The 24,314-nt window shown below is 41.1% G+C and overlaps 1 protein-coding gene across 1 annotated transcript in view; it reads left to right on the plus strand.

Moving 5' to 3' along the window:
- The window catches only part of LOC148144492 (scavenger receptor cysteine-rich type 1 protein M130-like), a 36,001-nt gene that overhangs the window by 5,788 nt on the left and 5,899 nt on the right, over positions 1-24,314 (plus strand). The window contains exons 2-13 of the mRNA XM_087975349.1: positions 2,489-2,521; positions 3,240-3,554; positions 4,113-4,427; positions 7,338-7,652; positions 9,368-9,685; positions 12,940-13,257; positions 14,445-14,785; positions 14,972-15,302; positions 15,639-15,755; positions 17,110-17,217; positions 18,485-18,598; positions 19,787-19,918. Coding sequence (XP_087831475.1) covers positions 2,489-2,521; positions 3,240-3,554; positions 4,113-4,427; positions 7,338-7,652; positions 9,368-9,685; positions 12,940-13,257; positions 14,445-14,785; positions 14,972-15,302; positions 15,639-15,755; positions 17,110-17,217; positions 18,485-18,598; positions 19,787-19,918 — 2,757 coding nt within the window. The remainder of the gene's footprint in view (positions 1-2,488; positions 2,522-3,239; positions 3,555-4,112; positions 4,428-7,337; positions 7,653-9,367; positions 9,686-12,939; positions 13,258-14,444; positions 14,786-14,971; positions 15,303-15,638; positions 15,756-17,109; positions 17,218-18,484; positions 18,599-19,786; positions 19,919-24,314) is intronic.

Here is a 24,314-nt window from a genome sequence, read left to right on the forward strand (position 1 = left end):
AAATTACAAAATATCAGTCAAACAAATGACTATTTATTGAAATCTAAATAAACATTACAGTTAAGAAGTGACGTTCATGTCCCTCATGTCCGGCTGAAGCAGACTGAAAATCAACTTGACTTCTTTCTCAATACAGCGATTCAGTTTGAAGTAGGCAGGATTCAGTGTTAGAGGAGGAATGTACTGGCACTAGAGAGACAGCGGAGAAGGTTCACAGCATTGATTCTGGAGAAGAGAGGTTTGGCCTGTGAGGAGAGCTTGAGAAGACGAGGACTACGCTCATTGGAATTTAGAAGAATGAGTGGTGACTCCTACAGAAACTTATACAATTATGAAGGGAGTAGATATGATAGCAGCGTGGAGGTTTATTCCACTGGCGGGTCAAACTAGAACCCGGGAAAGTCGCCTTAAAATAGGGAGAATAAGATTTCAGACTGAGGTAACTTTTTCACCAATTCTGTTGTGAATCTGTGGATTTCCCTGCCTAGTGAAGGAGTTGAGGCTACCTTGTTGGATGCATTTAAAACAAAGATACATGGATTATTGAACAGTACAGGAATTATGGGCTGTGGAGGATAGGCGGGTAAGTCTAACTGAATCCACGAAAGGATCTCATTGAATGGCGGCGCAGCCTTGATGGGCCAGGTGGCCCACTCTTGCTCCGAGTTCTTATGTTCTTTTATCGGTGTGAAAAGTGTAGGACACTAATTGTACCGACTCTCACTTGATTCAACGCTGAAAGGTATGTCCTCTGTAGTGTTTCATGTGAGACAGTAAATGTTCTCAAAAGTAGTTCAAAAGGACAACATACGTGTTCAAAACCAGACAAGTTTATTCCATAGTTACATCTGTCTGAAATCGCGACGAACAGTCTTTCAGTAGATTTAGTTTGCATCAGTTCTCCCATCAGTGAGAGAGTTCACAATGGTGTCACTGATCTGATCCGGAATTGTTGTTTTCCAAAACTCTCCAGATAGTAAGGAACATCAAACGTCTGATGAACGGACCAACCTGCAAGACATTCTTTTAAATTTTTCCTGTTCATTTCCTGCAACACATTACATTAAAAAACAATAAGGATTTAGCATTACATTGTAAGGATATTGCATACGAATGATAAAGAGGTGAACGATCAGTCAAGTCGGTGAATGCAGGTCATGAGAGAGGTTGTACAGCACGGATTGAATACATCACAGTGAGCGACCATCTATTAACACATGTACCGATGACCCGTATTGTCTGATTGCTTGAAAGTTTTAAGGAAATTATTCTGAGATTCAAAACAAGTAATTCGAGGCTTATCGAAATTTTTTAAAAATTGTATGGGATCGTATTCTCAGGAAGCTAAAAATCATCAAAATATATCACGCATTGGGAGAAAATGTAACTAAATTTAAATTGAAACTATATTTCGATTCCTCTGTCAGCTTGGGAGAGGAGGACAATATATTGTTAGTAACATCAATAACAGGGCAACTCAGGAAACACTCGAATATTCCTTTAAAACAAAAGTACATAGCGTGTTCATCACCATCTTGTCCCAAGTGCAGTTGAACGTGGTTGGAACAAGTTAAGCAGTTTGTTCAAAGAGGTAGCACAGGCCCCTTGGACCGAATGACCTTCTTCCTCTGTTGTGATCACGGAATGGTTTGTGGACAGTGACATATTGAACTGCCTCTTTCAATCCATCGTAAAACGTCATGTTCCAGAATTGGGAAAATGGAAAATTCCTGCTGGATATTGTTGTTGAGTGAATCTCGTGATACTGTCGCCATGTAGATAGGGGAACATAATAAAGTCGAATATTAAAGTTGGTAAGCACTTAAAAAAACACTTTCGGAAGTTTGTTGCTGACGAAGCACTGTTAGTCAGTGTTTATTTCAGTATTGCTGATACACTAAAGTTTCTAAAATGCTGAAAGCTTTGGTAACTGGGGAGCATTATCGTTCTTTTTGGCGATCATCACAATGTTAAGGAAGGTGGAAATGCAGTGACGAGTAGACCAGTCAGAGAATTGGCAGCGTGTCTCTCTGTGTGGAAACAATTCGGTTAACTTTAGAAGAAAACAGACAATAATTGATAATTGCAGTAATTATATTTCCTGCTTTTATCAGCATTGCATGAAATGAGGATGTGAAATTTCCAGATATCATATATAGTCATAGCACGGAGATAGACCCTTTGCCCCAAACTGTTCCATGTCAACCAAAATGTCAATCCACACAAAACCTATTTCTCTGCACTTGACTCATATCCTTCTCTACTGTCCCTATCCATATGATTGTCTGAACCTCTTTTACACGTTATTAATGTTCCACCTCAATCACTTCCACTCGCAGCTTATTCCCTACTCACACTATCCTCTGTGTAAAATAGGATTATTTGGCAAACTAGCGATAATTATTGCCCGCATTTGTTGCATTTGTTCAATTTATTTCTTCGTGTTAAATTGAATTGTAACACTTTAATTTTCATCCCCCTATTTCAGGCAGACGTGGCGACACTCAGGCCGATCGTAAAGGTAATTGCACTTTTTTTTCATATACAGGCAAAACCTATATTCTGATGATTCCGTTCAAACACAAACTTGTGCTGATGATCTCCTTGCCTTAATGTGCAAGTTGAACAGCTGTGTGTTCATAATTAATGGGGATGCATTATTCCTGAAGGTTTCTTATTTCAGGGGAGCAGAGTGTGAAAACTCAGTTCCTCCGCACACTGCCGTTCTCAGATAGAGAGACAACACATGGAGATACTGTGAAGATGCACCTGCACACGCAGTGCTGCTGTCGGAAATTTATATAAATTATTTCACTCACAATTGAGCAGTGACATCATGCTCACATGACTGGACATCCCACAATATCTCTGGCCCTGGGAGACGGAAATGCTGTTTCATTTTCAGATGTTCGCAGGGCGGATCAGTGTGTTTTTCTCGCTATTCAGCGTGCCCACATCCCATGAATGAGAAATAAAAATCTTCTCATGTTGGCCAGTTTATGGATATGTTTCCATAGAAATTGATCTCTGACCCTCGCTCTCTGTGAGTCGGCATCATTTTTTTTCAAATGACCATTCGCCCTTCTCCATCCACATTACGTATCCTGAGTTATATTGCGATAGCCTGCATTTTTGCCATGCCCTCACTCCCGTTGCGTTGTGAGCCGGGAATGCAGGCGATGATTCGATATTTTACAATTAAGCAGTGTTCACGTTGGTGACCACTTTTATATTTACAGAGACAGTGAGGCTGAGACTTGAGAATGGGGGCAGTCCTTGCGCTGGCCGAGTGGAGATTCACTACAAGGGGCAGTGGGGAACTGTGCTTGATTATAAATGGAACCTGCCAGATGCTGCTGTTGTGTGTCGGGAGCTGGACTGTGGGACCGCGGTCTCTGCCCCGGGCGGGGCTCACTTTGGACAAGGATCCGGACCCATTGTGACCTTGGATGTTGAGTGCAGCGGGACCGAGCGCGCTCTGAAGGAGTGTCAATCAGAGGAATGGCGTCACTACAGCTACTCACACGACAATGATGCTGGTGTCGTCTGTTCAGGTAAAAATCTATTGCCATTTCTGTGTAGGTTTATCACTAGTCAGTGCTGTCTGGAACCAGAAAGGGATACGATAACACAACGACAACTATCCAAATATTATTAGCATGATACTAACAAAACCCCCAATTTATTCGGTGTTACAATGCAATTTGTGAATATTTGAAGACAATGGGAGAGGTGAATTCCTGTTACCGTTTCCAATCCGGTGAAGGGGCAGGATAGGTGTCGATTGTGAGGTCATTTGAAGCCACATTGAGAGAACTGCGCTGCAGGAATTATCACATTTACAACCCAATGCATACTGACGTTCGACATTGAGTTGACTGGCAGAATCACTTTGTGCCATTTATCTCGAGATTGAAAGTCGCTTTCTGTCAGATTAGCTGAGGGTCGGGGTTGTGGGTGAACATGAATGAGATCGACAGGGTAGCAAACTGATTGCAGGAACAATTTATTTCCAGATGTGCCAGACATAAAATTAATCACATTAATGTTTATCAGAAAATAATCTAAGTCGCTGTTGCTAAAAATTGCTCTGATTTTGAAAAAAATCTCAGATCACAGAGCTCCGAGGTTGTTACCACAAAATTCCCAATGCTTTGGAAGACTGGAGGTTCAGTTCGGTGACACCTGGAAAACAATATGTGGGCTTGAATGGGATTTGAAAACCGCCAATGTGGCCTGTGCACAGCTTCATTGTGGAGTCGCAGTGTCTGTTTCAAGCTCGATGCATTCTGGAGGCAGTGCTGTTCTCACGGCTACTGAGGTGTTTCAATGTATGGGCAATGAGACTCAGCTGGGGAAGTGCCCTCGGTCTTCAACCACGCACCAGGATTGCACTGGACACAACAATGTCACCCTGATATGTTCAGGTGAGTACAAGCTAACCGAATGAAAAAGACACATTTCCGCTTCATGTGTGTAAGAGTAATGTCGCTGGCATTCCTGACATTGCTTTGACCGTGACAAATCTCAACTAATCCTCAAGGTTCTCATATTCTCTGGCACAAGAGTGATGAGGTAAAATTTACACGAAATTATTGAAAATTTAAACATTTTAAAACGTTTGCGTTTGGATTGGGAAAGACATTTCTTCAACTGTCCACAGTCAATACACTTTAGTGTCGACGTTGACTAAACGTCGCTCATGGAGGATAATATGAATCGTTGGTCGATACAGATACATTGACGTGAACCTCAGACAATTACAGTTACGACAAGGCAATTGTTTATTTTCTGAATCTCCCTGACCCGATTATATTTTATAACAATACAAACAGACTGTATGACATCATTGAAGATCACTCTTGACAACAACTTCTTCAGCAAGAAGTTCCAGCTCACAAACACTCGTTGGTTGATAGATATTATCATGGTAATTTATTCACCGTTCTGTCCCTTCCTTGCGACCCTTCTCAATCTCAGAACTTTCACGTTGCTGTAAATTTATCTTGCCTTCGTAACACGTTGTATTTTGCATGGTATGCACTTTGTCAACAGTCTGATTCACTACATTCCAATATGTAATACTGTGCACCTTTTGTCCGAAATCGTAACATTATTGCCTGTTACTCTTTCGATGATCAATTGGCAGGTCCCGTAATTTCTTTCGTTTGCTGCTTTGTTCATCAAGTAATATTCTCGTACACCTCTATCAGTTCCAGCTTCATTGCTTCAATATGATCCATAACCTGTACAATACACATTAGTCGAAAATAGAAGCCTGTTCGCGTATCTCTTCGAGTATGCATCTCCTCAAGAGCCAGGACACACTTTGTCAATTATGTGTTCCACATAATTATAAACAATGTTTTCCTATCTTCCCAAACGCAAAGGAATTATTTCTCTCTTTCTGCCCGAAATTCTTCTATTCTTAAATTTAAGTTTAAGTTGCATTGCTGACTACTCTACCTAGTATTCTGTCAACTTGATGTATCTCAGCTTTTGAAGCTCCAGCACTTCTGTCAAAGTGCACTTATTCACAACATGAAGAGGGAAAAGGTGAAAACATCTAAATGCACGTTGTATGTCATTTTCCAGGCTGCCAAAATATACTGCCTCAAACTTCTTTGCTTAAAGTTTCATCTGTCACGTACTTATCTGTTCTGTTCTCTTTGCATGCTCTACTGAAGTTGGGAGATGTCATGAATAATGGATTGAAAACATTGATGCATGGTACCAGGGGCTAATTTTGAAGTGTTACTCTGCACCTCAATGCAAATTCGGGGAAGTCCATGTCACATTCTACCAAACGGTACACTTTCGCAGGTTATAATTGATTTCATTACTGTAGGTTCGATGGGAGAATAAAGGTTAATATTATTGAAACTGCATATTGCAGCCAGCATCTGATGCACTGGTCATGATTTGGTCACCTGGATGCTCAACATCTCACTGTACAAAAAAACTTTTAACTTTATAAGTATCTCAATTGCCTCAAACATGTAAACTCATTTGTTGCCCATGTTTCGGAAATTGCCTTCAAAAATAATTATTTAATACATTCGCCTCGTTAACTGCACTGTATTGTAACACCCTGATGGAATCGGCGACCTCAGTGGGCTGAATGACTGGTATTTGATATAAGGTAATGCCATCAGCGTTGTTTCATTACCCCCACAATCTGAAGTTGCCATGAATGTCCTTACATAGAACATAGAACAATACAGCACAGAACAGGCCCTTCGGCCCACGATGTTGTGCCGAACTTCTAACCTAGATTAAGTACCCATCCATGTACCTATCCAAATGCCGCTTAAAGGTCGCCAATGATTCCGACTCTACCACTCCCACGGGCAGGGCATTCCATGCCCCCACCACTCTCTGGGTAAAGAACCCACCCCTGACATCTCCCCTATACCTTCCACCCTTCACCTTAAATTTATGTCCCCTTGTAACACTCTGTTGTACCCGGGGAAAAAGTTTCTGACTGTCTACTCTATCTATTCCTCTGATCATCTTATAAACCTCTATCAAGTCACCCCTCATCCTTCGCCGTTCCAACGAGAAAAGGCCGAGAACTCTCAACCTATCCTCGTACGACTTCCTCTCCATTCCAGGCAACATCCTGGTAAATCTTCTCTGCACCCTCTCCAAAGCTTCCACATCTTTCCTAAAGTGAGGCGACCAGAACTGCACACAGTACTCCAGCTGTGGCCTAACCAAAGTCCTGTACAGCTGCAACATCACTTCACGACTCTTGAATTCAATCCCTCTGCTAATGAACGATAATACTCCATAGGCCTTCTTACAAACTCTATCCACCTGAGTGGCAACCTTCAAAGATCTATGTACATAGACCCCAAGATCCCTCTGTTCCTCCACCTTCTGAGCTCAACCCTCGGCTGATGAATAGTGACCATCAGGTTAAATCACCATCAACCACATCTCTCTAACAAGAATGCAGCCACGTATTCATCAGTAAATTGAGTTAAGCATTACTGCATGATTGCAAAAGTCAATCTAACCTGCACGAGCAATCGGGACCAAAAGTACACTGCTGTTATCAAACTATGGACTGCATCAAGTTAACCTTTACACCCTCGTTTCATAGGTTTTCCAGGACTGAGGTAAATGATCATAATCACTATCTTGGGAATACCCTTTCAATGTGAATAGTGGAAAGAGTTTCATGAAATAATCGTAATTATTTTGAAGACATTGTAACTGTCATGTGTTGTATTGGGCAATGGAGGATGAGATTCGATTTATTTTCTCTTTTGAATCTCGAACAAGTGCGTGGATATTTGCAAACGTTTGTTTGTTTATTTGATCCAAAACAGGAAACAATGGGCCCCGATTGGTTGGTGGGGAGAACAGGTGCTCTGGGCGAGTGGAGGTCCTGCATGGAGAGCAGTGGGGAACGCTGTGCGGTGTTTACTTTGGCTTACAAGACGCCAATGTGGTCTGTGAGCACCTTTTTTGCGGGACTGTAAAGTCGATCCCGAGAGATGCTCGATTTGGGAGGGGAGCCCGACCAGTGTGGAAGGAAAACTATGAATGCAACGGAAACGAGCGACGATTGTGGAACTGTCCTGTTTCACATGGGGAAAGCTTCAACTGTTTACATGGAAATATGGCCAATGTCATCTGCTCGGGTGTGTCTTTTATAGTAATTGCTCTTTTGCGAAACAGTGTTTTTGTGTACTTAAAGTTTGGAATTATTTTATTTATACCTTAATGGAATGTCACTGGTGAGCCCATGGCCTGTCGGCCTTTTGTGACTAATCTCCGTTTAACTGGTGCACTATTTCACTTCAGGAAGTCATTACCTTTCAACTATATGGTTAATAATCCGCAGTCATATGTCCGTCAGAAAAGGTTAGACCGGCAGATGTCCTTCCATAAGGAAAAGTATTAGCCAGATGAGTTGTTAGGAGAATTGATGATCGTTTGACTGTCACCATCGCTAAGACTAACTTTCCATTCCAGACTATTAACTCAGTTTGATCTTTACCAGCTGCTATTCTGGAATTTCGGGCACTCTCAGCACCACCAGGTCTTAATTTCTACCTCCACTTTGCAAATCAAGAGGCCATGTTTGATTTGGCACAATGATGTTCTGAGATGCAACACTTGAGTTTTCGGAAGTTTATTTGTATTAAATGTACATTATGTTTTTTTAAAAAATTCTGAATGCCATCCAAGATGATAATTAATTTCCTAAATCTTTGCATATAACTGCCGCATTCTTCAAATGTCAATCCCCTGTCTCTCCAAAAATGCATCCATTCTGCCTGGGTTACTAATTGTGTTAGTGCTTCTAAACTCTCTGTACTGTTTCAGATTTGGAATATTCCACGAACATTTAAACAATAATTATTGTGATACTTAGTCTTTCAGGGAACGGAGATGTAACTGGTGAGGCAAGGATTTGTGCTCATGCCTGATTTCATTTTAACTAAGTTGGTTTTACAGGCCTTTAGTTATGATTTTGTCACTCTTTTATGAGCCTGAAGACCTTGTCGGGCAGATCAAATGTGGAAATCAGATTTGATTTCCTGACAAACATTAGGAGCTTCATGAGTTTTGGTTTCAATATTTCTTCATAGTTTCCCCTGTTCACGAGCTGAAACTGGGCTCCAATTCCAGAGCATAAATTTTCCAACATTCCCCAGAGAATGCATAAAGCATCTGAATTACTCCTGACAACATTTTTATGACATGACATTCTGCCCTCAACTCCTGGCAGGGAATATCAGGATCTACACAAATGGCTCCGCAGAAATCAGATGTATTCATACCTTCTTATAAAAGGTTTTGACGTAGCAATAACGTGGAGACAGTTTTCAAAAGATAATGGAGAATATTGGCAGTTACGTTAGTGAGTGACAGCATCACGTTTTAAAATTTAGGAGCTATCCCAAATTTTCACAAGTGTTTTGAATGTCATAATTCTCAAACAGACTTGTTCCTAAATTTCCATTATATTCTTGACCGTTGTCTCAGTCATGTTGCGGGTCATTTGCTCAGTGCAACATGCTCTGCCATCAACCATGAGAGGAGTGGCAACATATAAATGGTCAAAGCATACGAGTAGCATTTGCAGACTGACAGTCGGCCTGAATGGATGAGGTCGCTCGCTGAAGACGAGACTTTATTTTCAAACGAATGCCAGAGTAGCAGCACTTTTATTTCCACGCCTCTCTCAATTTTGTTGACAGAAGAAATGTGATGACATGATGAAAGTATTTGAAAAAGTAAATGGACAAAATATCTTTATGATTGCAAATCATACATTTTCCTGTGATTGTCAGTTCTCGAATATCTGTGTTCATTTCAATCGCTGTTCTCAGTAACTCTTATTTTGCAGATGAAAATTGGGCGCTAAGACTAGTGAATGGAGAAAGCCGCTGTGATGGCCGAGTTGAAGTTTACTCTCATGGAAGCTGGGGCGGAGTGCAGGACACCGTGTGGGATCAGAATGTTGCCAACGTTGTCTGCAGACAGCTGGGATGCGGTTATGCCTTAGAAATATATAATTCTTCAAAGTACGGGGAGAGTGATGGTGGTTCGTGGGTACATGTTGTCCAATGTCATGGACATGAATCACATCTCCAGGACTGCAGGATCTCCAACACATTGAATTCGTCTGACATCGAAGGCAGTAGCGTAGGGGTCCTCTGTTCAGGTAAGCAGACTCTTCACATTTAAACCGGCTCAGATATATCAAGACAAATATTCATCTGCTGAGTAAATTGAGAATGTACACCACTTGCTTGTCAGTGCCACTGAAACCATTTATTCATCTCTGGGATGAAAGCAGATCTGAGGTGGGCGGCGGTTGCAGATGGATGAATATGAGAAATTGACACCATTTTGTTGTGAGATACAAGCATTACGTGGCAGGTCAGGTGAATTGGCTATGCTAAATTGCACAGAGTGTTATTTGCATTAGTCAGAGGGAAATGGGTTTGGGTGCGTTAAACGTCGGAGGGTCGGTGTGGACTGGTTGGTCCAAAGGGTCACTTTCCACAATGTAGGGAATCTAATCTAATCTAATCTTAAGGGGCGGCAGTGGGACAGTGGATAGCACTGCTGCCTCACAGCGCCAGACACCCGGGTTCAATTCCCGCCTCAGCAAACTGTCTGAGTGGAGTTTGCACATTCTCCCCGTTTCTGCGTGAGTTTCCTCCGGGTGCTCTGGTTTCCTCTCACAGTCCAAAGATATGCAGTATAGGTGAATTAGCCGTGTTAAATTGCCTGTAGTGTTAGGTGAAGGGGTAAATGTAGGGGAATGAGTGTGGGTGGGTTGCTCTTCAGAGGGTCGGTGTGGACTTGTTGGGCCGAAGGGCCTGTTTCCACACTCTAAGAAATCTAATCTAATCAGGAATCTAATTACAGTTTCTTAACCCAAAAGTACAGTTGACACACGTGCACAAATTATACTTTTAATGGTAAGGTCCTGGGGATTGTTGCCAAACAATGAGACCTCGGTGTGCAGACTCGAAGCGCATTGAAAATGGAGGCATGGAGAGTCAGTGCAGTGAAGAAGGTCATTGGTACTCTTACATTAATTGATCCGTGCCACTGAATACAAGAGTTCGAAAGTCATGCTGTGGCTGTACATTGGTTGGCCACTTTTGGACTTATGTGTATCATTCTGGCCACCCTTTTAGAAGAACAATGCTGGGAAACTTGAAAGAATTCAGAAAAGATTTGCAGTGATGTTACCAGAGTTGGAAGGATTGACTTTTTGGGAGAAGATAAACAGACTGGGGCGTTTTTCCCTGGATGGTCAGAGGCTGAAGGGAGACCTGACAGAAGTTTATTATATCAGGAGGGGCATGCATAAGGTGAATAGACAAGGCATTGTCCCCAGGATAGTGAAATCCGAATCTGGAGGGCAGAGGTTAAAAGTAAGGCGAAAAGATTTCTAATGGAACTGAGGGACAATGTTTGTCACAAAAGAGGTTGTACGTATGAAATATCTTGACAGTGAGGTGTTGGAGGATAGTACAGTTACAACATTTAAAAGTCATCTGGATTTGTGAATAAATAGGAAGGGTTTAGAGATATGTGTGCGGAATGTTGTCAAATAGGAGTGGATTAATTTAGAATACGTGATTGACATGGAGGAGTTGGACTGAAGGGTTTGTTTCTGTGCTGGACATCTCTAGGACTCCATTACTTGAAATGACCGCATTTCTTTCAATTAGTAGAGGTTTTTATCTTCTCTGAGAAAATTTTGATCTTGTGCAGCATTGCAGAGACTGAAAGCGCAGTTTGAATTTTGTAGATAATGCACGAGAGATGGATTCCATACAAAACAAATGTCTTGAGATGTTTCACATGCGAAGTCGCCGCACTGGAATTATATAATATTTTGGGAGTCGTTGTGCGTTATGTATCTCGGGATGGTGATGAGACCCTGAAGGAACGCTTTCATGCTCATTGAAATGTCTAGGCAATGGCTTCTTGGTGAATGTGTGTAAAGTAGTCATCTCGAATTACAACCGGGGACATTGCAACAACATTGGAATGCTGTGCGGTAGATATAAGCAACTGTGTGACTTGTGATCAATCAGAAAAGCAGTTTGCAAGCAGTGAGCTCAGGGAAGGTCTCCTCTCGTGTCAGGTCCAGCGCACAAGTTGTCAAAAATTCCATTGTGCAGAATAACTTACAAACAGCTGTTATGCTGTTGACGTGATGGAAGCTTCACTTTTCCTCTATAAAGATCATAAAATGGTTCGTTAGAAGCTGAAGACAGTGTTTTAAGGGCGAACAAGTTTATTCTCAAACTGCAAGAAGCATGATTTAGACCAGAGCAGAAAACTGTGTGCAGTTAAGGAATCCATATCAGAGGATGGATTTGACAGTAATGGAGACAATGCAGTGGGCAACGTCTGAGAGATTTTCTTGAGATGAACAACATTTAGCTATGAAGACAACTTGGCCAGATTTGGATTCATTTCCTTTGAACAGAGTCGACTGAGTATGGGCAGGATTGAGGTGGATAATAAGCAAGAAGGAATCTTTCCCCTATGTTATGCAATTGCTTACCTTGCGGCATAGAGTTAAGGTGATGGACAGAAGGTTCAGAGGGACCTGAGGATATTCTTTTTCATCCACTTGGGGCGGGGGAGTAGTCTACAACTCACTGCCTGTAAATGTGGTAGAGGCAGAAACGTTAGGGAAATCTAAGATATATTTAGATGTGCACTTGTGATGCGAAGGAGTTAAGGACGAACCCAAGTGCTGGGAAATGAGATTAAAATATTTAGAAGCTTGTTTTTGACAGAAACAAAATTGGTAGGCCGAAGGTTCTTTCTCTGTGCTGAAGACTTCTTAAATCCGTGATTCTGTGAATTAGTTCTGGACCTTTGTATCTACGTACACGTGATAATAACCTGAAATGACTTTTCGTCCCCTTTCAGTATTTACACTTCTACAACTACTCAAAGTGCTATTGCTGTCATGCTAATATATATGTTGTCTTTCAGTTATATTCTCGTAAGGTATAGTATTCTCATGTGCGCTGATGAATGAAAGCTGAGACGGTATTTATATTGGATAAACGTACAGTTATGTGCACTATAAAATAGGTTGAGCATTAGACAAAGTAACACGTGGACAGACATAAATGGAGTGACAGGAAGAGAAAGCACAAATGCAACTGTTTGCAAAATATTTCTCGGAATGTTCAATATAGAAAGGGAAACTTAGCCTGGCAGTACCAGGTGCAATAAGATATTTTGAAACATTTATGTGCTGTCCATTCTTGCTAAAAGGTTACACTTGATCGATTAATTTTGCAAGAAATTAAGTTTCAGCACAATAAGTATTTCTCATGAGAACATTTAAAACGCTCTTTCCTGTATCTATACACTATGTTGCCCTGAGTGATGAAGGGAATGTGCATTAAATGTGTAATTCTTTCACAGATCACTTTCAGTTAAGGCTGTCAGATGGTGGAAGCCCTTGTGCTGGTCGAGTGGAGATTTACTACAATGGAATATGGGGCTCAGTTTGTGATGATTCATGGGATGTGGTAGACGCTGAAGTCGTTTGTAAACAACTGGGTTGTGGAAAAGCACTGGATATGACACCCCCTTCCTCCTCTGGACCGGGCTCAGTCCACATTTGGTGGAAGGATGTGAAGTGTTCTGGAAACGAGTCATTTCTCTGGGAATGTCCTTCAGTACCATTGGGTCACCAAGACGACTGTTCTCATAAAGAGGATGTGAGAATTATGTGCTCGGGTGAGGCCATTCTTCAATGCTTTTAATTTGCTCGAATGTTGTAGGTGAGACGTCATGCTGACGTATGTTCACTGAACTCGAAGGAATGTAGAGCAGCGGCAGTAATTTAAAGAAACGATCTCTGACACTTACATGTACACAAAAAGTGAAAGAACAATTCGTTTCTCTAATCTAAGTTGCTTTTCTGTCAGTTTTTTAAATCTTCTATTGATACACGTCGCGTTTGTCATGAAAAGTGTCATTTTTGATCTGTTGTCACGACTCCAAGTGGATGTCAATATTGCCCTGATTGTCATAAAGGGTTTGCTAAAAATGAATTCCAAATTTATGATCTTTACTTTTGTAACGAGCCACCAGAAATATGAGACATGTTCGTGTGTCTATCGAACTATTTGTGGCTCGAAAATGAAGGAGTGATTTTTTTTTCTTTATGTTTCCGAGCAGACTTCACTGTATCAGACATAGCTCCTGTACAATTGTATCAGACCTGTACTGCCTGTTTATTACTGTGCACTTGCTGTTTTCATGATTTTTCAGAACGGTAAAAAGATTCCGTAATTTGCTTCCAACTGAGCAGTTTGAAACTTCCCTGGTGATACAAAATTAAAAGTGATTGCATATCTATCTATATATATATATATAATTGAACAGCCATGATATCAGAACCAGTTCCAGTGGATCGTCACTTCTGCAAAGTGGACAATTTACCTTTAACACAGGCTTTCTGTTTTCTGTCAGTTTCTGCTTCTCGACCATTTCGGGTTCTCAAACAGTTCGCCAGTTTCTAGTAGTGCCTTGGTCAAGTCCTTCTAAACTCCATGCACGATACACATTTGGCTCACTCCTTTTTTCATTGCAATATGTGTCATGAAGAAAACTGAACACAACGATCCGCGGATGCAGCGAATCTAAAACAAAAAAGGAAAATTTCTGGAAAAACTCATATGTCTAGCAGCATCCGTCGAGACAAAGAGACAACGTTTCATGTCCAGAGACACTTCCTCAATTCAGAATACGCGTCACTGGACCTGGAGATTTGTCTGTGCTTTCTCTCTTCACAGATTCTGTTGAGTTTCTCCAGCAATTACCTTTGTTCATATCATGCATCCTGCTCGTTTCGGCAATCACAGGACACACCAGCGATATGAACAATCTAACATTCTGGATATCTGTTATTGTTTGAACAGAACACAAGGAGCTGCGGCTGGTGAATGGAAAGCATGGCTGTGAGGGAAGAGTGGAGGTGTTCTACAATGGGACCTGGGGAACAGTGTGTTCAGACACATTGGATCCACACGTTGCCAAAGTGATTTGTAAACAGCTGCACTGTGGTGCGTTCCAGTATGTTGAATACGACGCTCAATCATTCGGAGCAGGAACGGGAACTATTTGGCTCGATGAGATGGAGTGTCTGTCACACGAGTCGACACTGTGGCAATGTCACACAGATCCGTGGGGTCAACACGACTGTCAACACCGGGAAGATGCTGGTGTAGTTTGTTCAGGTAACATGACAAGCCTTCTCAATGTTCGGGTGTCATTTCAAGCATGAATTCCCAATAGATTGAGCATCTTTCTCCTTCCAACAGAGAGCAATGTGACAAAGGAGCAGACCCTCAGTTCAACTTACTGCCATCAACAATTAGGTGCGTCTTCTTTCTCTATGTGCCAATTCTTGGAGATTCTGCTTTGCACTGCATTCAATAATAATCAGTTCTGTACCACAGATAGGCAAGACAGTGTGCACTTGCATGGAGGAAGCAGCAACTGTTCTGGAAGAGTGGAAATCATGTGCGATAAACGCTGGGGAACGTTGTGTGGCAATTCCTGGGATATAACTGATGCTAATGTTGTCTGCAGAGAGCTGGGATGTGGCTTCGCTCTATCAGCCCGAGATGAGGCCGCTCTCTCGCAGGAGAAAGATGTTATCTGGCAGAATGATGTGAAGTGTAAGGGAAGAGAATTCTCTCTGTTGGACTGTCTCTCCGCAGCTCCAGCTAAAAGCAAGTGCAACCACAAGGAAATTGCCAGTGTAAAGTGTTCTGGTAAGATTGATGCTGACTGACGTGCGCCATTAATGTTAAAAATCAGGGCAACTATTTGATTTCCTAAATTACATTTCCCTTCATAACTATTCGTACTTTCTGTTCCACAGGATCCGAGTTGGTGACGGTCTCCCCTTCACCTCCACCTGCGGGTATTTATGACTGATACTATTATTAGTATTTGTGTTCGCGTTACTTTCCTGAAAAGTGACATTGATGCTGTTGGCATTTTCACGATTTGGAAGCTAGTGTCATTGTTTCCTTAATGATGATTATTCACAATTTTCCATGACAGACCTTAACTATGCTAAACCCATTTGTACTCCCTCCTTTAAGGGCAGGAAAGTCCGTCTATTTCCATGCCTGTTGTCGTCTGTTCATCTTTGGGAGTCTTGTTAATCTGTGAGTTAATCGCATTACTGGTGGTCATGCAAAGAAAATTGCAAATGAAAGGTAAGCATCATATCTCCCAACTGAGATAACACTGCGTCACTTTCACTGTTGCATATGTTCTCGGGGCTGTACGTTTTTATTGCACTTTTCGAGCATTTGACTGAGATGGTCACGATTGTGCGGCACTTCTTGGCTGTTTGTTTTCTTCGAGGGACTTTGCCCAATGAAACGCTAAGTTTTAATAAACACTCAGATAAATGCATCAAATCTGTAAATAGCAGTTAAAAGAATATTCTAACTGTGTGAAGTATGCATCAAGTCGCTCAATATATTTGGAGAGAAACTGAATTAACTTATAATGTGGAGTTGCTACAGTCATTATCATTGGGAAAGAAATATAATGACTGCACTTTCTTATCTTTCAGTTAACATATACATGACATTCCAGAGCAGGTCAATGATGGCAGCAATATTTCTCCGTTTCATTGAGTTATTTGCAGACTGCCTCTAAATATTTCTTCATTAGTTACTATTATTTATGTTTCTTCAGTGTCTGGGTGCTGCTACCACAACCCAAGATCATTGAGAGGATTAAGGGTCCTTTTAAGGGAACTTCCAGTTAGGCAACAATTGGCTTCCCTTGACTGAGCAAATGATACTTCTGTACTTTGCACAATAATTTAAAAGCGTTTGCTTGGGAACCATTTTCCACGAGTTGGCAATGACAATCAACACTAATAACAATCATTTTCTATCCTTTCACATGCTCTTAATTTTCCTTTACATATAGCCATAAAAACTATGCACTTAGTCTATCACGATCAATGTCATCAAGGTGCACCTTATTTCATTCGTCTCACGTTTTGGTTTTTAACTAATTGTCATAATTATGCAATTGTTTAATGAAAGTAGTCCAATTCTAACAACATTATTATCAACCTTGTTTGTTAGCACCACGGTATGTTGAACATTAATTTGTAATCTCCTCAATGGTATCAAGTTTTTTTAAAAAATATAGGTTATTAGCATTTTCGTTTTTTCATTGCATGAAAGAGTTTCATTTTCTGCACTCAACATTTTCACTCACATTTGCGAGCTGAGAATTTTCTTGAATAGAAGTTTGAATCAGCAAAATTAGAACAAAATACCCAAATTTATACCAACAAGGACGTCTCGCTCTTTCTGTTTAACATACTAGGTTCGGTAACTGATGTGACATGGAAATTAATCATGGCCTGTTAACTTGTTTTTCCAAGATGTTCTCCCTTCAGCGATCAGTTAACGTTGTGCGAAGATTCTAATCTACAGCATTGTGTGAACTCGTTCTTCTCTCCCCTGGTTCTTCAGATATAAACACCTTGTTTCTGCGAGTGTTCAGCTACAAATGCTGACCAGTCTATTGTTTATTCAACAGAACTTTACCTTGGTGGCAGAGGCTCACGCCTTGGTTTGTACCAAGGAATTTATGAAGAAATTGAGAATATTCCCCCTGGCAAGAGGACGGATCACAAACATGGACCAGGTATATATTTCCAATTGTATCGTGAATCATGACTGGATAAGTATAGCTTCCAATTAATTTGCAGTCTTCCGTGATCAATGACTGAATGAACATGATTAATAGTTAAAACACAGTCGTCGTGTGTGGGAAGCTATCTCATTAACTTTGTTTCTGTCCGCATTTCGTGAGATGAAGAATTTCAATATAATAATCTCCACTGGCCTACATTCATGGTAGATTATTTCTGGCATGTATTTGAAAATGCAAACAGAACTATCAATTTCACTTCTACCCTGGTTCCACCCTGACCCCTTCAGATGGCTGGACAACTAATCAATTCGTCATTGATTTTAAAATGATATAATTTTTGCAGTAAGTATGGATTACACAGCACCAAAGAGCGGAAGCAAAATTGAGGATTCAATGTATAAACAAATATGATGAATCACAGAAGATGAGTGGTGCTGAAAGTGTGCATATGACTCTGAAACTTTGCAGGTGTTCAGATACAGTGTAAATGAATGGAAAGAAAATGTCTGGTAGATGATTAATGTGAAATTATCCATTTTGGTTGGAATAAAATTAGAAATGACTATTATTTGAACGGACATGGCCTGAAAAGTAGAGATAGCAGATGTAGGACTAAATTGAGGAGGAAAATTTTCACCCAAAGGATTGAGAATGTATGGAATTCCCTGCCTCATCAGATGTTTTTAGAACTGGGGTGAATAATGTTTTGAACGTTAAAATCGTGAGTAAGTCGAATTGAAGCCACGAAAAGATCAGCTATGATCTTATTGAACGGCGGAGCTGGCTGGAACGGTCAGATGGAGTACTCCTGCTCTTCGATCTTATATCATATTCCTTCCCGCAGTGGGTTCACTTGACATTATTCCAGATATTTCTACAGGCACGATTAAAGAACAATACTTTCTGTTGTCACCCTACAATTAATAACATAAAACCTTCAACTACAGTCCATAAGTCTACGACATACAGGATCAGGATTAGATCATTTGGCTCATCGAGTCTATTCTGCCATTCAATAAGGGCTGATGTGATTCTCAACCACTTTGATTTGTCTTCTCCTTGGATGTTTTTATCCCCTTATTAATCAATAACCTTTGTATTTCTGTTTTAAATACACACTGATTGGCCTCAATAGCCATCTGTGTTCCATAGATTCGCAAGCATCTGGTTGAAGAATATTTGCCTCATTCTCAATCTTATTGGTCATGGCTTCTCTTGGAATTCGTGTTTGAAAATAACTCTCCATTTTTATTTTTAGTAATTTATGCTTCCATTGACTCACTCAATCGCATTGAATACTACACCAGCCACAACTTGACTGACAATAATCCCGGATCTGAAAATCTTGAGGTGAAATCCAACAGTATTCCAGGTGTGTATAGCATCACTTTCTGTCAATTAATTTTCGTCCTACACCCTCTATGCTGTTCTAAACTTAACGATGGCAACCCTCACATGGTAGTGTGACCAGTGGAATGTTGGTTAAAGAGAAAATCGTTGTTTTGATACCACATGATCATGGGCATGGTCTGTCCGGCTGTCTTGTTTCTAACAGAGATTATAGAGCCTATGACCTCTACTTGTAATGTGCAAAGAGATGTGCGTTCGATGTCGTTGCTTTCAGGAACTGCACTCACACCCATTCACGAAGAAGAATACGTCTCCTTAAGCTGAACATTACAAAAACAACCAGGTTATCATTCTAATCGCATTTTTCCAGCACACCTTGGCCCACAGCCTTGTATGTCTTGACATTGCAAGTGCATCACTGAATACTTTTTTGAGCGTGTTTTGCCTCTATCACCCTTCCTGGCAGAGAGTCGAAGATTTCCTCTTTACTTCTCCCATCACTTCTCTGAAATGTATGATCCCTGATCTTTGATCTCTGCACCAAAGAGAAATGTTCCTCCTGTCTTCCCCAACTACTGTCGTCATCATTTCATGACTCATCGCAGGCATGCCAGCAACTCTGCATGCTCAGCTCCAAGTCAATTAATTGCAAGACAGATACTGCGGTAGGTCTCTCAGCCCTTCGTAACTCTTCCTCCTTTCAATGAGATAATTCCAAACTATGGTGTGGCCTAAATCCAGCTCCCTGCCTTTGAAGCATGTCCATAAATACCTTTGATCAACAATAATCTCGGCCACATTTAAAATTAAGAATTGATCAGACATCAGCTAATTTTTGGGAAATATATTTCCAAACCCTGTACAACTTTATCCTTTCTTGACATCTTCCCTGAACGGTCTGGCATTAATTCTGTGTATAACACCTCGAGCTAAAATAGTCTAATCAGTTGAAGTAGTTTACTTTATGTTCCCTGTCTTATCCGGGTTATTATCTTGAATAATTCAATCAGATAACCTTTCACCTTCTCATTTCCACAGAAAACAATCCCAATTTGCACCAACTCTGCTCATTCCGTAACTTCAGAATTATGACCGAACTCTTCTGGTCTCAGTTTCCCGCACTTGCCTTATCTGAGGCATTCGTCTCGTTTTCTAGTTATCGTTGTTGTGTATTTCAATTTGTATCAGTGATGCTCATCTTTGTCTCCAGGTCGAATTCGTGGTGAGTATGACGATGTTGAGACTGAAGATGCAGACTGTCATGATGGAAAGTTACAATTGGACAGTGATCCTGATGAACCCCTCACACTTACAGATGATGACAGTGGTCTTTGTTCACTTGGTGAGTTGAATAACAGATACTCACATCTTTAACCACCTTTCTGTGCATTCACACTGCGATAATTCCTTTCCATTCCATGATAATATTATATTTACTGAAAATCCTAGAACAACGTCCAAACCTGTGCCTCACTTCCACAGCTTGTCACTGAGAAAGCAATGTATTATTGGAGAACGATTTTTATTTCAATAGCATGAAGAACCGTCTTTAAAAATGAATTTGATGGTATTCATCATACACTGCGTTTTGTCAGTTCTTCGAATAGCTGATGTTCACCGAATTTTGTAATTACATATCTACAAAATTGCTGTTTCAATGCGTCATCAACTGGCTGTATGGAGAATATGAAAGATAGGGTTTTACGTGCTCAACAGTTTGAATGGTTTAGTTCTTGTAGCTCACAGGGAATACAGAGCCTAGGACCTTTACTTGTAATGTGCAAAGAGACGTGTGTTTGATGTGGTTGTTTTCAGGAACTGCATTCACACCCATTCCCGAAGAAGAATACGTCTCCTTAAGCTGAACATTAAAAATGCCAATAACTCACGGTTGCCTTTGAAACCCAGACTATCTGATCAGCTGCTTAACCATTTTAGTGTTTTCGAATGGCATTTTGGAAAAGAAAAACTGCTCCAATGTTCCTTGTGTTCCCAGTTATCCGCTTCCATTATTCTTCACTTTCTCTCCTTTTTCACAGAGAGTTGTTTAATTACTGTTGTGAGTACTCTCCTGTAACATGTAACAGTCACCACACTAACAACCAAGGTCCTATGTTTCTTTGAAGAATGGTCACCGGGCCTGTAACTTTAACTTTGATGTCTTCCAAACATGTGTCCAGACATGCTGGGTTTTTTCTAGCAATTCCCGTTGTTTGCTTCTGATTATGAATGGCCAAATGAGCTTCCCTGCACTGCATGATTCGATAGAACTATGATACAGCCGTTGCCATGTTACCTCTGTTGTCCAATCAGAAAATACATCTGACTTCCCCTGATAACTCGCATATCGGTGGCGCCTTCACTGTTGACATGCACTGGATGTGCGATCCAAACTTTTACAACGTTCGCATCAAGCCCATAATTGCGACGTTTCCCTCTGAGTTCCAATGTTTCTGATGCAGAGGAGAGAATGGGATGCCTTGGCTTTCTGCAAAATTCTGAAATATCTTGAGCACTATGTAATGTTGAAAATCATCATGGGAAACTTGACATTTATTTTTCAGTTAAACATTGAATACATTCGTGAGGATTGTTTAAATTAATGAAGAAAGCAACTTTTATTGTTTCACAGAGATCTATTAAACTGTTTTAGGAGTGCGAAAGAAACCATAGATATTTGTTTATCTTGCACTTTCAATCAACATCTCACCTGCAAAATCGTGCATGGCCAGTGATATACTAAACACACAGATCGAGAAACATGTCAATGTGCCTTCCAAATATGGCCCGTCATCAGTCTGACCTTGCTGAGGCAGAATTAGTCTTGTCCCTACTCCATGGAGTGAGAGTTTCAGCTAGGGATTGGTAGATTCATGTGCTGTGAATAGAGCCAGGCGTGACTTGAACGCGTGGACTCAAATTATTTTTTTTATCATTTCAGGTCGATTTTAGAAGCGATTTCAACATGGGACGTCCTAATATTGCGAGAAGTCACCGACTATCGTTTTGAATCTCCAAAATATTTTTCTCAATATAAGCTGCAACTGGTTGTAATTCAGCAGCATGTACTTTGGCATTGAAATGTATATATTTGCATATATATATACATTTGAAATATATCTGAAAAATTGCATGTTGTGTGTTTTAATGAGTTAAAAGTGGGTATAAACAGAGTGCATCGAAGTTATTTTTTATGTGTGCATACATTACGTAATTCATTTCTCAGTGTGAATGTTTGAAGTCACAATAGTGGACGATGGTCCTGTGGCTTGTCAATGAGGTATTGAGGAAATTCCATGTGAAATTGCTTTGCTTTCTCATAACGAATGAAGGAGGCTTTTAAACTTGTCAAGGCAAAGAATTCTATGAAGTGCTGGTTTGCTATTTATTGAATGAAATGTTCTGTCCCTGAACTGGGAATATTTCTGAAAGTGATGTTGCAAAATGTAGGACACAATTCATCAATAAACATGCAGTGATTGCAAGTTTGTTTTGGGATTCTGAGTCCGTTTGTTGATGTCAGTGCCAAGTGTATGTGTGTGAGTGTCAGTGAGAAAGTGAGAGTGGTTGTAATTGGCTGTGCTTGTGCAACTGCATCTCTGAATATGAGAATACTTTTGATTCGGCCAGTACGTTGGAACGCTGATTGCAGGATGGAAGAACACAGGAAACGAAAGGGAACTTGGAAAGTTAACATTCAGAAGGATCGTGGCTTACAATCTGCTTGCATCAGGTGGGTCAGGTAAGCAAGGAGGCACATGACAAGGTTTCCTGCATTAGTCGGAAAATACGTGGTTTAATTTTTATGCAGTCAGGTTGTGTGTTGTCGAACTTTAATTCGGCCACATTTGGAAGATGACACACAGTTCTGGCTGCCAGAAGTTCTCTCGCTTCCTCTCTCTACCCCCTCCGCCAACCCCGTCCTCCTCTTGTATTCCAAGTGAGACAATGCCAACCAATACCAGTCCATAAGCGGTAGATATTGTTTCTTGGATAAAGCATTCAAGCCTGTGAATTTCCCAGGTTACAACGATACTTTATTCTTCAAGGACAAAGTGAGGACTGCAGATGCTGCAGATCAGAGCTGAAAGTGTGTTGCTGGAAAAAGCGCAGCAGGGCAGGCAGCATCCGAGGAGCAGGAGAATCGACGCTTCGGGTATGAACCCTTCTTCAGGAATCATTCTTGGATGCTGCCAGCAACACACTTTCTTCTTCAAACCTGCACTTGTAGAAATTTTGTTCAATCGACCTTGCCCCTGTGATATGAGCAGAAGGAGATGAACAGACCCAGTGTTGGCCTGACCCCTTCAGATATTAAATTCTTCCATTACTTAGAATCTGACTCAATAAATTACATAGATATGTAAATTGCACAAAGTGCAAGAATATTCATCATTTCTCCTTGTTAAAACAATTCACTGGGAGGTCCCCGAATACAGTTGCCAGCAAATGTTCGATTTAAGGTGTACAATGTCAGGAAACAGCCCAAAGATAAATCAATTCGACATTGCAGAAGAAACTCATTGGTTTCTCAACAGAAACATCTTTCACTCTGAGGGAACCTGAAGTACAATTGAAATCATCTCACTAGTGTGTGCATGTCTGTGTGCTTGCATCTGTGTGAAGCGTATGTGCGTCAGTGTCGTGGGTACCGATGTGCGCATCAATATAGATGGTTGTCTTTCTGTATCTGTATGCTGCTGTGAGTTGGTCGCTCTCTTTCTCTCTCTCTGATGGTACGCTGCATCTTCTCCTATGCAGTGGCGTTGGCAGTCCAGCAGAGGGTGGCGTTATATCAGTTTTAACACAAGGGAGTAATTGGGACAGAGACATTTCTCTTCTCTTTTTCTCTCTCTGCCTTCTTCTTCTCTCCTCCTCACTCCTCCATCTCTCTCTCTCTCCCTCTCCCTGTCCCACTCTCACCTCGTTCTTCCTTCATCTGTCCCCTGCTCCATATCTCTCGACATGTCTGCCGTTCCCCACACCCTCTCCCCCACGCTTTATCCCTTCCTCTCCTGCTTCTGATTCTTCACTGTTCTCACTCTTTCCCTTTGTCGTGTTCCTGTCTGCCCTGTCCCTCTTCCTCTCTCCCTGAGTAACTCGGAAATTATTATGGGGAGCAATGAATTACCAGGAGGAGGTCACCTCGTGTGATCAAGGCACAGGCTATGGTACCAAAGCACTTCTGTTGGCCTGGACTGCATAAGGATGTGTACACTTTGCCATACATTTCAGAGGTGCGTAGTAGGGTGAGCCACAGGCAGTAATCAAACTAGTGCATTTGCTGCCAATTACCGCAGATCCCAAGAACACGTCACGTGGGTTATGAATGATTGTGTATGTCCTCTCCGTAAAACCAGAAATGGGAAGCATTGCTTGCTCACTGTAATGGATGTGGCTATCAGATTTGCGGAGGTATTTCCATATTGGTGTGTTAAGGCAAAAAGGGTGGTGGAGGAGTTGGTACCTTTCTTTACCCAGTATGGGTAACCTAGAGAGATTCAGTCAGACCAAGTCTCCAATTTTGCTCCACGGTATTTAAGGAAGTCATGGATACATTCTGCATGCAGCACTTTAAATTAAATGCGTACCATCCTGAATCCAAGGGAGCCTTGGAAAGGTGGCATCAGACCCCGTAGATCATGTTTAAGAGCGAACTGTCAGGGCTACCCAAATGCTTGGGATAAAGGTATCCCATTCACATTGTTTGGATTAGAAATGCAAAAAGCCTCCACCGC

Source organism: Chiloscyllium plagiosum, unplaced genomic scaffold, assembly GCF_037043375.1.
Source record: "Chiloscyllium plagiosum isolate Xiang-an unplaced genomic scaffold, Cpla_swu_hap1 HiC_scaffold_27, whole genome shotgun sequence".
In the NCBI taxonomy this organism is placed as follows: Eukaryota; Metazoa; Chordata; class Chondrichthyes; order Orectolobiformes; family Hemiscylliidae; genus Chiloscyllium; species Chiloscyllium plagiosum.